Source organism: Hyposmocoma kahamanoa, unplaced genomic scaffold (genome assembly GCF_003589595.1).
Source record: "Hyposmocoma kahamanoa isolate Upper Pololo Valley unplaced genomic scaffold, ASM358959v1 79, whole genome shotgun sequence".
In the NCBI taxonomy this organism is placed as follows: domain Eukaryota; kingdom Metazoa; phylum Arthropoda; class Insecta; order Lepidoptera; family Cosmopterigidae; genus Hyposmocoma; species Hyposmocoma kahamanoa.
The window spans coordinates 360839-374298 of record NW_020653993.1 but is presented as its reverse complement, the minus strand read 5'-3'; the positions used below and the strand labels follow the sequence as shown (position 1 = coordinate 374298).

General features: G+C 38.5%; 1 protein-coding gene across 1 annotated transcript in view; it reads right to left on the bottom strand.

Moving 5' to 3' along the window:
* LOC113233510 (sprouty-related, EVH1 domain-containing protein 1) overlaps positions 1–13460 on the bottom strand; it is a 31849-nt gene that overhangs the window by 8701 nt on the left and 9688 nt on the right. Inside the window, exons 5-9 of the mRNA XM_026468633.1 lie at positions 11016–11027; positions 9107–9195; positions 7977–8094; positions 5333–5415; positions 3549–3642 (exon numbers count right to left, since the gene is read on the bottom strand). Of these exons, the coding sequence (XP_026324418.1) occupies positions 3549–3642; positions 5333–5415; positions 7977–8094; positions 9107–9195; positions 11016–11027 (396 nt within the window). The remainder of the gene's footprint in view (positions 1–3548; positions 3643–5332; positions 5416–7976; positions 8095–9106; positions 9196–11015; positions 11028–13460) is intronic.

Genomic DNA, 13460 nt, shown 5'->3' with positions numbered 1-13460 from the left:
TTTCTATGTGCTTGCGTCGTGTCTTTGTACTTGGTCTTTCAACGACTTTTTAGTCGTAGCGCCATCTATGAGAAATCTATTACGGATCGAAGGATTTTTTTTTTCTGAGTGTTCGATCTTTGTATTGATAATTATAACAAACTAGTGGAGTAATTTCACAAAAAAATAATTGAATATCAATTCAATAAAAAATTTAATTAATACAAAATAATTGTTTTTAAAATAAATTATGCATCTTCTGATCACAAAATCACTTGCCCGTGGAAGGAAACGTCCCTGTTCACCCGTTCACCCACAGTAGTGGTGCTTTCGCAGTTTATAATGGCACAGTTATGCATTTTTCACGTTTTCGACTGGTGTTTATCTTCGATAACGGCTGAAGTGTAGCAGCGCCAACTAAGTGAATTTCACTTACTATGGGCACGCGAAGTACGTACACTTGCGGCGTCTATCTAGATATATGTCTGTGACTCTTACTCTCATGCTTCTTCTATCATGTACGCGTTGGCACCAACACAGCATTAAGGACCGTTTACACGGGGTCAATCGACGAGCTATTCCATTAAGCCAAGCCCATTATTGGCGTAGTCGTGTAAATAGAGACAATCCACAGTGGTTTTTTTTTTATAAAATATGATACTCGGCGACGAGACGAACAAGTCGTGCGCCTGGTGGTAAGCGTCAATCCTGTCCATGACAGTTGCAATGCCTCTCAAATTGTTGTCAAAAAAGTGGAAAGTCTCATGTGCCTGTAATTTCACCAGCACCCTTACCCTTCAAAGCCGGAATGCAGTAATAATTATTTCATTTCTGCCGCCAGAAATGGATAAGGTGGCAGTACTATTCTGGACGAACTTTTTAAATGACTTCAAAAAAAGGAGGAGGTTCTCAATTCGACTGTGTGTGTGTTTTTTTTTGTATGTATGTTACGCGATAACTTCCACATTTGTGAAACGATTCTGATGATTGTTTTTTTCTTGGAAAAAGAGTTTTGAGGTCGGTTTTTTAGTAGTGTACTGAACTATTTTTTCATAAGGAGCTCTACTGCTGCTCTAGTGTCTCGACTAGTGATTTTGAAAAGATTTCAAGCCAATACTTTCCCCCATCACACGTGCAATGAATTGGCTCATGTTTATGACCTTGTTTGAACGTGCATTCTGAGCCACCCCACTAGTTTGTCGTCGTTTAGTAAAGAATCTTAAATTTATTGTAATACTGGCTGTACTGGCTTTCACTAGACTGGCTTAATGGCTTGGCTTTGTGAAATGGCTCGTCAATTGGCCCTGTGTAAATGGGCCATTATGTACGGCCATTCGTGCGTGCCAGAGACAACTTGTTACTTTTTTGTTATTTAAAAAATAAATGCACATTTGCCCTCCATCTCACCTGATGGAAAGTGACGATGAGGATGTACACCTAAATAAGACCTATTTACTCTAGCCATGTAAAGGTCCAAGTTATAGTGTTCGGGGAACAAGTCTGCAGACAGGTAATTCCACTCCAAAGCCGTTCGCCATGAAAAACTCTTCGTGTGAATCCTCGGAATATCCAGAACCCTAACCTGCGTCTAGTTCCCCGAAGATGAAAAGAGGAAGGCGGTATTGAATTGTGCAATTCCCTTGCACTCTCCGTGATTATTTATATATATTTTTCCAGTCTTATGAAAAAAAAACAGGAAATTTTAATAAATAGCTCCGAAGTTACAGAGATCTCGAGATGCATAACAAACACTCTCGATATGTCCTAAGTATAAGGGCCAAACTAACAATTTGATCGTTTTCACTTTTTTGTGGGAAATGCTTCGTTTCATTATAATCTATAAGGTAGTGTTAAAACAAAATCAAACATATTCAAGGAAACATCGAAAAACAGGGAAATCTAGAAAATACACCAGCTTGAAAGTTTGGAAGCCTCTCCTGTAAAATTGTGATTTTTGCGCTTTGGCCCTTATACATAAACACGAGTCTCGTGTTAAGATATCAAGTGAGACTAAGAACCCTGGATTTCTTTCGTTAGAACTCAATAAGGATTCTGTAGCTTAAGTGGCGAGAGCAAACGCAGGCAGCGGGTAATACTGCCGTCCGATAACTATAACTGCTAAGTGACAAAATAATTTTGTGAGATATCATAAAAAGCCATAACCCAGTTTTAGAATACTGAAATTGTTTATTGATATTTCGGCTATGCATGTTAGGGATTTACCCTAACATGTCGATAAGTCGAAAACGTTGTCGCGAATCACGCGATAATCAATCATTTGGTGAGTAAACGAACTTCACCCAATTTTTTGTATTGTGGTAACACTGCTTTGCCTTTGCTAACTTTTTATTTTGACACTATCGAGACGGCAGTAACGTCAACGGCAATGGCGGGATACCGAGTGGACTTCAGTTTGGTTAAAACTGAAGATAGGGCTGTGTAAGTGAATGTACCCTAAGAGACAAACAACTGGTAAGTTCCTCTATGTATTGTTGAACTTTACGACATGCATAGACACGGTGGAAAGACACACAACTAAGTTAATTGTCGAATTTAATATTGTTACGAAACATGTTCTATGATTATCAATTCGCCACGTGCTGACTCGACCCGCAGTAGACTAGCCTCATTGACGCTTATGACTGTGGGTGCCTATCGTTGGCATCAATCGGGTCGGTATTAGCTGGCATGTACACTTGCACCGCGATTAATAGCTATCGAAGCTTGAAACCTGTTGGGCAGAGGTTGGACTAAAGGGGAGGCTGGAGGTCCACTCGGGGCACCTCTCAGGTGTCCCGCCCCAGTACATAGGCGAGATGTGCTGGGGGCTTGTACGCGACATACGAGGTACACCTCTACGGTTCCTCGTCATAGCGCAATGTAGTGAACCATTAACGTTTTAATCATGGTTAAGTGTCTTTCTACCCGCTTATATGTATACCTATAAATTAAGTATCTTTTGTCGTCCCTCAACATTTACATTGAGAATATTTGAACCAGGTACATAGGTATTACAGTCTAGTCTGAATCCAATAAATAACAAAGTGGCGACAAACGTTAACTAATTTCAACCGTGTTTAAAAGAGAATTTTGTGCTCTATTGTTTACTATTTAAAACGGATATTTGACCATTTGTCTCTTAGCCGCGTTTTGCTTGCTGGACGGCAGTATAATCGTGGGCAGACATGGATTACAACTCCATTCAACAATCGATTCAAGTTTTAACGGTTTAACGATTTTTTGTATAGATATATTTCAATACGATTTTATGGAATCGTCGAGTTCAGAAAGCGATAAACTTTTGTAATAATATCAAATTCAAATTGAAGAACAAAACTCTATTTACAACATGTGCTACCGCTAGCAATGTCGTACACGTAGCTAGCGGTAGCAATTTGTTTTTACAATTAATTTTATAAATATCAAAATGTCATTATCTTGATAAGTATATTAATGATAAATTATCACTTGGAACACTGATATTTACTAAATATTTTCTTTAAAAAAAATAAAATATCATGCACGATAAATTGACGATATGTACATAGAGACGATAAACAGTACTGTACCAGAGTCGCGTTTGAGCAGCGGCGGCTTGGTGTTGGGCGAGGTCTTCTCCGAACCTACGCCAGCCCCCATGCCCGGGTACTGGTAGTCGTGTATCTGCAATATAATATTTATTATAAACACATTATACATACAGCTTTCTTCAAGACTAGTAAAATAAACCAAAATATGAGTATATTTGGTGGCACGCTAAAAAAGGATGATTATGATAAAAATTAATTAAATTTTTTTTCTGAGTGTTCGATCTTTGTATTAATAATTATAACAAACTAGTGGAGAAATTTCACAAAAAAAATAATTGAATATTAATTCAATAAAAATGTAATTAATACAGTGAATAGCGACATCTCTCGCCAGGACTGGTAGTGGTAAAGGTACTAACTGGGTGATAAATCTGTCATAGATTTCTCATAGATGGCGCTACGACTAAAAAGTCGTTGAAAGACCAAGTACAAAGACACGACGCAAGCACATAGAAAAATTCGTGAGGTCCGTTGGTTCGTTCCGTGGCTTAGTTGGTATAGCGTCTGGCACGGTATGCAAGAAGACGTCGGTTCGAATCCGACCGGATCGAAGGAATTTTTTCTGAGTGTTTTTTCTGTATGATAACAATGTTCATATGAACCAGTGGCCACTTACAATTGAGCGTCGGAACAAAAACCGATACGGCATAATTTGCCTTGTTCTTCTTTTTTAATGCCAAGCGGTAGTTTTTTGTACGTTGCTAGGAATATTTTTACTCAACCGTAGAACAAAGACTTATGTGCAAGACTGCTTGTTCTCAGGCATCGAGGAATGACCAGAAATAGAGACGAAATAAGGGCCATCCACCCATGGCAACTCATCAGGCAAATGGGCCTTAAATCACTTTTAAATATCAACCCTCGTTTGCACTGAAATCACAAATTAGAAAGCTGAAATAGTACATCGCCAACAACTGACCAGAATGTACGTCTCCGTATATTCTAAAAATATTCTGTGTTTATTTTAATAAAGATAATATCTCTAACTATGGGGGAGCTGTTCCATTCGGTGGTGTGGGAAAAACAGCAAAACATCTAATTACAAAACAAACGGAATCAATTTCATCGGTAATTAAATATTAAATATGTAATTTTCCCATTTTGTCCATTATAACAAAGCTCAAGTAAAACTGGTCGATTTGAAGTGAAACACTTGACGACGCCAGTCAATTATTTCGAATTCGGGCTGGCCAATCGGAGCGCAGTTTGTCATCGTAATGATTTGGCAGAATAATTTTCAAACAAATAAAATTACATTTCGTCTCTATTTCTGGGTACATACTCGATGTTCTCAGGACATTGTGCATTGCCTTCGTTGTTCTTCGCTGTGGATATCAGATCGAATGTAGTTCGATATTATATTTCCGAAACGAAAAAAGATATAAAAATTCTGAAAACACCCATAGATAAACCTTAGTTTGAATAACGAGCTTATGTATGTATCCTGTTATTACTGTATTGTCATATCGGACTCTTTTCTTCGGATAAGTCGAATTTATTCAACTGCATCTGCAGCAACCGCTAAATCCTCATTAAAAATACGTTTCAAATGTACGGATTTGAACACAACACGGAAAATCCATTCAATGAGAGTAGACGAAATTAAAATCGGATTTTTTTTCCGAAGCTCATAATATGACACTGTAAGATTTCTGAATCGTACAACTAGAACCGGTTGTAAGGTCATCCACCGCAGGTCGGTCGTAGACATAGTGAACGACCAAATGTATCCATGTCCTTTATGTGCCGTGGTAACTACTCACCGGGTTGAGCTGTACGTAGGTGGGTCGAGCGAATCGATCGGATGAATCCTCGTCCAATTTTGGCTCCTCATATTGCAGCGACTCTGGAATATACATAAACATATTTTTCATCACACTTGCTCGTAAACAGTATGATTGCATGGTGGCTAACTTGTGTATAATGCCCAAAATAAAACCTTCTGGCCTTTTTTCTTCCCTCTACAACCATGGTCGGTAAGGAGTATTTTTTTAATTTGTAGCACGACATGCTTCCTTACATAGGTCAGGTTCGATTCAGATTTAAGTTCAAAATTAAAACATTCGCTTAAAATGTTGCTGTATGGGTCTTTGCTTTTTTCAAACATTTAGTTCGAGTTGCATTATCTATGGAAGAATAGGTAGCTGGCCATCTGTTAATAAAAAATAAACAAAAAGCCGGCCATTTGCAAAATGCATAACTAATTTTTGTGTTGTGAACCATATTTATTCGTACAAGAAAGAAACATTGTATTTATTTCGTTTGTATTTATTTCCTCGCAAATGTAATGAAAAACATTGCATTAAACAGACGGTAAAAAAACACAAAACTCGAGTTATTGAAGCCCCTCAGCCTTCGGCTTCGGACTACTAATGGACTTTCGTTAGTAATTTCTTATTTGCCGTCCACACAATGTACTAATTATTAATTTAAAAATTTGTAAAATACTACTTTCTGAAGTCTACTGCATCCGATTGGTATTCGTTACCAAATTGTCAAATGAAAAGACGCGTGATGCGAATGAAGCTTCATACTGGAGACTTGTCTTTTAATTTTGTCGAATATTACTTATTTGACAGTAATTGTTTCGGACAGACGTCAGAGGGCGATCGAGAGTAGCCCCCGAATCCGAGACTAAGCAAATCTAGAAAATTCGGACCCACTTCGGATGTCGCTAGTGCACTAAGTCCGACTAGAATCCAAGAAAATACGAATATCGTTAGTACACATAGAGATAAATTGTTCCCTGTGGCATTTCGGATCGTCATTTCTCGGATTCGGAACTGACACCAATCGGACGTAGTACACAAACCCTCGAGCCATTCGGGTTTCACGGAAATTGACGAATGCATTATTAACCAATTTATTAATTGAAATTACAATTTTTGGGGTGTACTATACCGCCTTCTGTTAAACGAAGTACATAGCAGTGGCGATGCGTCCGCATAACACGTTTCCCACCGGCTTGCCTAAAATTTTCCGCGTATTATCATAAGATTACCAAACAACACGCATACCCCACCACTTAAAAAATATAATCAAAATATTCACTATTAACTTGTCGCGATGCATCTCAACCAATCAGCGCGAGGTAAGCCGGTGGATCGGCGAGTTCTATTTCATTCATGAAAATTACGCGCAACATCTAAAGAAATGGCGGCCAAGAAGCCGGAATTATTCGGCTTCTAGTCGAATAGCGTTCACGTAAATTTAAACCTTATTCCAACAAATTACTGTTTAATTTGTTTTAATGTCATTTCTTAAAATAATGTAACAAAATTATTATAATAGGAAATTAATACAAATATGGTTAATTTCTATTTTGTAAATCTTAACAATAAATAGTGTTACATATGTATTTATATCATAAGAATGTATGAGAAGGTCATGGCAATTCGTAGGTAATCAAAATACCAACACATAGCAGTCATGAGTTTGTTTACTAATAAACTTTCGTATCGAAACGGGCTTGAATAGTAGTAAATTACTTTAAAAACTTACGCGATTATTCCGAAATTTTTAAACTGATTTCGATGGTTCTTTTTTTGTTGAAATAGGGGTACCTCTGTAGTGGTCCCATCGAAGAACATATTCCACCTTTAAGGCTGGCAAATTAGGGGATAATACAATTTAGGAAATGAAACTATTTTTCCGGATTTAAATCGCGTATATTTGTTCGGGCCCTTTACAGGTCCCATGGTCACGGTTGACTGTAACATGGGCCCTGTAAAGGGCCCGAAACGTCGGTTTGTTTGAAAAAACAAATATACGCGATTTAAATCCGGAAAAATAGTTTCATTTCCTATGCGTAACAATCGCGAAAACCTAAGAACTCGATAATACAATTTGTTGAATTTAACCCATTTTCCATTAACCGACTTCAATAAAACTAGGCACGTAGATATAATTGCAATAAAAAAAAAAGCGTTATAAGGCCCTAGAGCTGATTATGATGATGATGGAAATGGCAGATAGATGAGAGGAACTCCTAAACAGTGTAAAGTAGCTATCCTGGGTTTATACGAAGTGACGGCACGAACAAGTCGTGGTCCTGGTGGTAAGCGACACGCCTGTCCATAACAGTTGCAGTGCCACTCGGCGCTTTAAATCACAAAGATCTGAGAGGCACTGCCACTGCGCCCGTCACCTTGAGACATAAGTTGACAAGTCTCATGTACCCCTGTAATTTACCTTTACCTTCCCAAACCGGAACGCAGTAATGCTCATATTGCTTGGCGGCAGAAATAGGTAAGGTGGCAGTACTTACCTGGACGAACTCTTTCACAAGGAGCTCTACTGCTGCTAAATAATTTAGGTTCATGTCATTGGATTTGACGAGGACTTCGATATTATGCGTTTCAGTTATCATTGAGGATTTATTATTAATAAAAAAAAGGCTTAAGTTACCTGGCGGTGGGTGTAGAGGCAGCGTGACGGCCGAGAGGATCTGCGGGTCGCGCGCGCGCGGCCGCGACGCTGTCGAGTTTTCTGAGCTCGAACGGGATTCCGTCGGCAGGTTCAGACACTGCAACACGTATACGGGTTACTGGATTATATATCTTTCATTTGCATGGTTATTTTTTTACCGACTTCAAACAAAAGGAGGAGGTTCTCAATTGGACTGTACATTTTTGCATGTTACGAATGTATGTTACGCGATAACCTTTAAAATTTGTGAACCTCGGTAGTGATCACATTTAAATTTGAAGAAAAGATTCCACCTTTAAAGGTGGCATCTTTGTAAAAACTTGTAATAAATAGGAAACAATCATTTGTTGCCAATGTACTCAACTTTCAATAAAACTAGGTACGTAGCGCATACGCATACTCAAATATAATCAGTTCCGAGAAGTCCCGGGACTTGTACAAAGGAATGTCCACATTTTTCTTTGCTTTAGTTCCCTCAATTTCGATTACTGCTTATTATACATTCAATTTACTCCGATTTGACTTTTGACTGCCTCCGTGGTCGAACGGTTACCATGCCGGACTGCCACGCAGAGGTCCCAGGTTCGATTCCCGGGCCGGGAGAAATATTTGTATGACCTACATTTATTTCTCTCGTGAGTTTGGGTTTAATGTGTGGTTGTCTATGTGTGTCCATGGCACCCGCGACACAGGGTTTCCCTAGTGCGGGGCTATGTTGAGTGTGTGCGTTATTATTATTATTAATTTAATTCCACTTTCACAGTTTGCTCTTTCGGTCGACTAGAGCTTGACTCAACGGTTTGCTCTGTGAATACTGTGAGTCCCGGGTTCGATTCCCAAAAGTACCAATTTGGAAACGAACATTTTAAATTAGTTCTGGTTTGGGTGCTCTGGGAACTGCCCCAGAGTGAACTCTAGTTTGAGACCAGGCAGTTGGTATGGTTGTCTGGTATATTATTATTATTATTACTCCGTCCTTATGTCGTTAATAGACCACTCATTTGCACGAAGCTCTTTGCTACCTCGTTCCTAATGTGTACGAGAAAAAAATCGAATATACTGCCGCCATCTATGTTTGGTGTGGAAATTAGTATCAAACTGATAATTACCTCGAATATGTTGTTCTCCTCATCGTCGTCTTTCGGCGCTGGGTTGAGTTGTTTGTACGCGTGTAACGACGGCCACGCCCCACCCAGACCTGCAAAATCAATAAACATCTTTAGAGATAACACGTTTAATAATTCTCGGTGAACCGGCGATTAAAGCGTGAAACACACTGACAGCGGGTGCGGGTCGGACGAGTGTCAGGTCGGGCGACAAACCACGCGCACCGTTGTCATCCATATAAATACACGGAATTACACCCGATGCGCTGCCAACCCGACACTCGCCCGACATACAGAGAACGGGTGTGGCGTTCTCTGTATGTTTCACGCTTAAGGGGAACACAAAAATCTTTATATCCGTGTAGCAGGAGCGAACATGACGTTGTGCGTTTCGCGTCGGAGATCCTATAAAGGCTTTTCTGACCAACTCAAAGCGTTTCCGTGTGAATAGATGTGGTGAGTCCCTAAGACACTGGGCGCTAAAACAAGGAGATTCCGGTTTCGAGACCCGGAAAGACTAATGTGCTAAACGGTCTTTTATAATTTGGGTGTTCTGAGTAGTGTCTCCGGGGTTACTTTGTACTCATAGTACAGTAATTTTCCTACTTTAAGACTAGATAATCTTAAAACTATATCATTTATTGAGAAACTAGTAAACTACGAGGCTAGGTATCTAGATCTGGAGTACTGAATGTCATTGAGTGTCAATTTGTAGGTAAGATGTAAAGAACCTTAGGCGCCGCGCAAACGTGTGTCTTGTGTTGGACCATCAACCGGCAATTAGAAGCAAATATCCTATTTTCGTACAACTGCGGTTGCCGCAACCGGCGATAGTGTCCGACTGTTGCAACCGGCGACAGTTTCGATTCCATATTAATTGTTTGAAAATAGAATATTCTCTTCTAGTTGCTTGTATCCAGCACAAATGGTAACTAACTTAAGTGTAAAGTAGTTTACTTTAAGTTCTTTCGCGACATACACGTTCTTCACTCATCTTGTCGCAGGGCTCATTGAAAACCAGCGCCAAAGTCAATTATGGCTGTGGCTAATGCGAATGAAGTCCTATTGCGTACGTCACAACCGCACAGATGACAGTACAAAATTTGTAGCCGTTATAATTTGTTTTTTGTCAGATTGGACTTATTAAATGCTGATTTTTTATTGTATTTTTTACTTTGTTTATTAATAATTATTTCTTTAATTTTGTTTTCCTTGTTTGTGTTATCATTTTTTTTTGTATCTGTGTTGTGGCGTTGCAATAAATGTCTATTCTAAATAGTAATTTTTACCACAGAGAACAGAGTAAAGAGAATGAGGCTCTTTAATTTTAAATGAATCTAAAAAAAGGAACGGAATGGAAGCGAATTTTTGTAACGATATTGTACATAGCGAAATTAACTTTATGGTCAATTGTGTAGCGTACAAACTAAATACGAGCCAAAAATTACGTCACGGGTCTTCCGCGGAATTCTCGAGCACGCTCGAGAATTGGCGCGAAGGCAGGCGCAGTGTGACGACAAACGTCGATGAAATACTACAGCCTCAAAGCGGGGTTTCTGGAATGTTCGAGCATTCGCGGGAATGTTCGAGCATTCGCGGGAATGCTCGAGCATTTAAGCGACCGAGCGCGCCTTCTCGCGCAACGACGCGAAATTGACGCTTCCATTCCATTTCGTTCCCCCGCAGTGTAAATTGAGCCTTAAGGTCAAATAAATTATGTTAAATAAAAAAACAAACGACGATCGGACTTAACGTCTTTTACCATTGCCTCATTTTTCACATTCTACAGGAATTTGTAAAAACGTTAATGCCAAACTATGGAATAAGGTCCTTTATATATCACCTACAGTATTGAGGAATAAACGAAATACGACCAAACTACGTTTTACTCAATTTAGCAAAATATACTCACCATGTAGGAATCCAGTATACGGCAGAGGGGGAGGCAGAAAGAAAGCACATTAGATAAGTTAGTTTAAAGACAAACTTTTCAGTTTCACTTTAGCTGTAAGAAAAGGACGGAAGATCTTGTTTCTTTTAGACTTTGATACCATGTGACCTGCGCTTCTACCATGAGTTTCCAGTGGAAGTAAAGTTGTCGGTAGAGACTGCATAAAATATTTGACTTCAAAATGTCACTTCTTGTGACCGCTAACGGGCGCTGTAAAATTTGTCACACAAATATTTTACGTATGGTCCCTGTAGAACCCATTCAAGAATAAGATCTTTTCCTAAATTGGTTCTATTCGTTGTTCTGGTACTCATAGTACAGTCAAGACCAGTTTGGACTTTGGATCGTTCTTATCGTAAGGGGCATAGAGGTGGATTTAAATCTTAAGTGTCAAGCTTGACATGCTCTTGACCCTGTACCTAGTTCGAAACCAGTGGTTCTTGGAACTAAAATACAACCTTCTGTCTTTTTCTTATTGATCACGAACTCTTTGGACTTAAAGAATTTCAGTTTTAGCACAAACCTAAAGGAGAATCTATTTCGATACTTCCCAAGTAAGTTGTTGTAAGCCACAAAGTGTTTTTTTAAATTATTATTAAAGGATATATTTATTCCTTTTTTTAATGTTTAAAAGGTATATTTATTATGGTAGCCTATCACAAACTCGAATTTATTTTTACCGAAACAACGTTTGTTCGAATTTCCATTACATCGAAAACCGAATTATAACGAAACCGTTGTTCTTTCAGAATATGTTGGATGTTTATCGTAAAGACACGATAAGGTTCGGTAAGGTTAGGTTTAAAAGAAAAAAACATTTTCCTCTCAAAATTACCTTCGAGGTTATGAAAATTCGAGCAAAGTTATTTCTGGAAAATGTAATTTCGGACTACAGATAGGTAACCATTTATTATAGGTTATATGGTTAAATGGTATATTTATTATACATAAAAAAGAATATATTTAAGTTAGAAGTAAAAAATGCTATTTTTTGGCTTAAAACAATCTGCGCGGGAGCTATCGATTTGAATAGTAACAAATATTGTGCAAACTAATCGTAATATAAAGATTTGAAAAAAATGTTTTCTCCACCATGATATTAAATTATTTTTTGTGAAATTACTCCACTAGTTTGTCATAATTATTAATACAATAATAAAAATACTAAGCTAATAAGTTGACATAGCGTGACACGGTTTGCTAGAAGACGTCGGTTCGAAACCGGCGGGATCGAAGGATTTTTTTCTAAGTGCGAGCACTTAATCTTTGCATTAATAATTATAACAATTTTTTTTTTAATCCGTCCTGGTTATGGATCAGCCCATACGACGACATTGAAAGCTTAATTTTCAAATAACAAAAGAAATCACCTATTTTTAAGGTAGGTAATAAAAGCGATTATGCTTTTTTGTTGTACAATGTCAGCGATACCATAAACGGCATAGACTTAATGTTGTAATACTGCAATGTAATACTGCCAAAATTGATGTTGGCAGTAGTAGGAATTATTACATAATAATAGTTAGCCTACATATAGTCATACTGCTGGACACAGGTAAGAGGATTTGGGCTGTAGTTCCCATCTTTAAATTATTTTGCAAATGTGTGCACCTTCTCTATAATTTATATTTCATTACATTTTTAGCCGTCAGACCCAAGTAGAAAATTAAAGACGATTTAAGGTGACTGTAATATATTGGCAATGGCAATAGGTTACTGGTTAGCAGGAGTAGTGCCATTAATCGCTAAACATTGGTGGTTTCTTATAGAAGTACAATTCAGAAGTGAACGTCCTTCTTGACCTTTATTAGTACGTACAAAAGTTCGTTAAATTGTGGTAGATATGAAACAACACGTATGTGGTGTTAGTTGATTGGTTCAAAATAGAACCCCCGGCCTACGTAATACGACCTTGACGAGCGTTTAGTTACTGCTTCGAAAGTTGTATTAAATTTTATTACAAAAATTCTGTTGCGTTCGCAACAATATCAATGTCACTTGACAGAAATGGCATCAGTATGCTAGACTAGAGCCTTAACAGGGCACTGTGCCTTGAACAATCACATGTCAAATATAAGGCGGAGAGAAAACAGAGAATGTAAATTCTGCCATGAGGCGGATGAAACTCCTGAGCATCTCCTCACCCAGTGCTGCCCTCTAATACGTACGAAGTTCCATACTGGGTAGGCATAGGCCACAGTGCCTTGAGAAATAAGGTGGGCCATATAAATATTTCTCCCGGCCCGGGAATCGATCCCCGGAACCTCTGCGTGACCAGAATGGTAACTATTCGGCCACGGAGGCAGTTAATGTATGGAAAAGAAGAAAAAATTAGTGTGATTTCCCAAAGCTAAAATTGACTCCCGTGAAACGTCATGTTCCAGTCATGGGGTCCAGTTATCATGA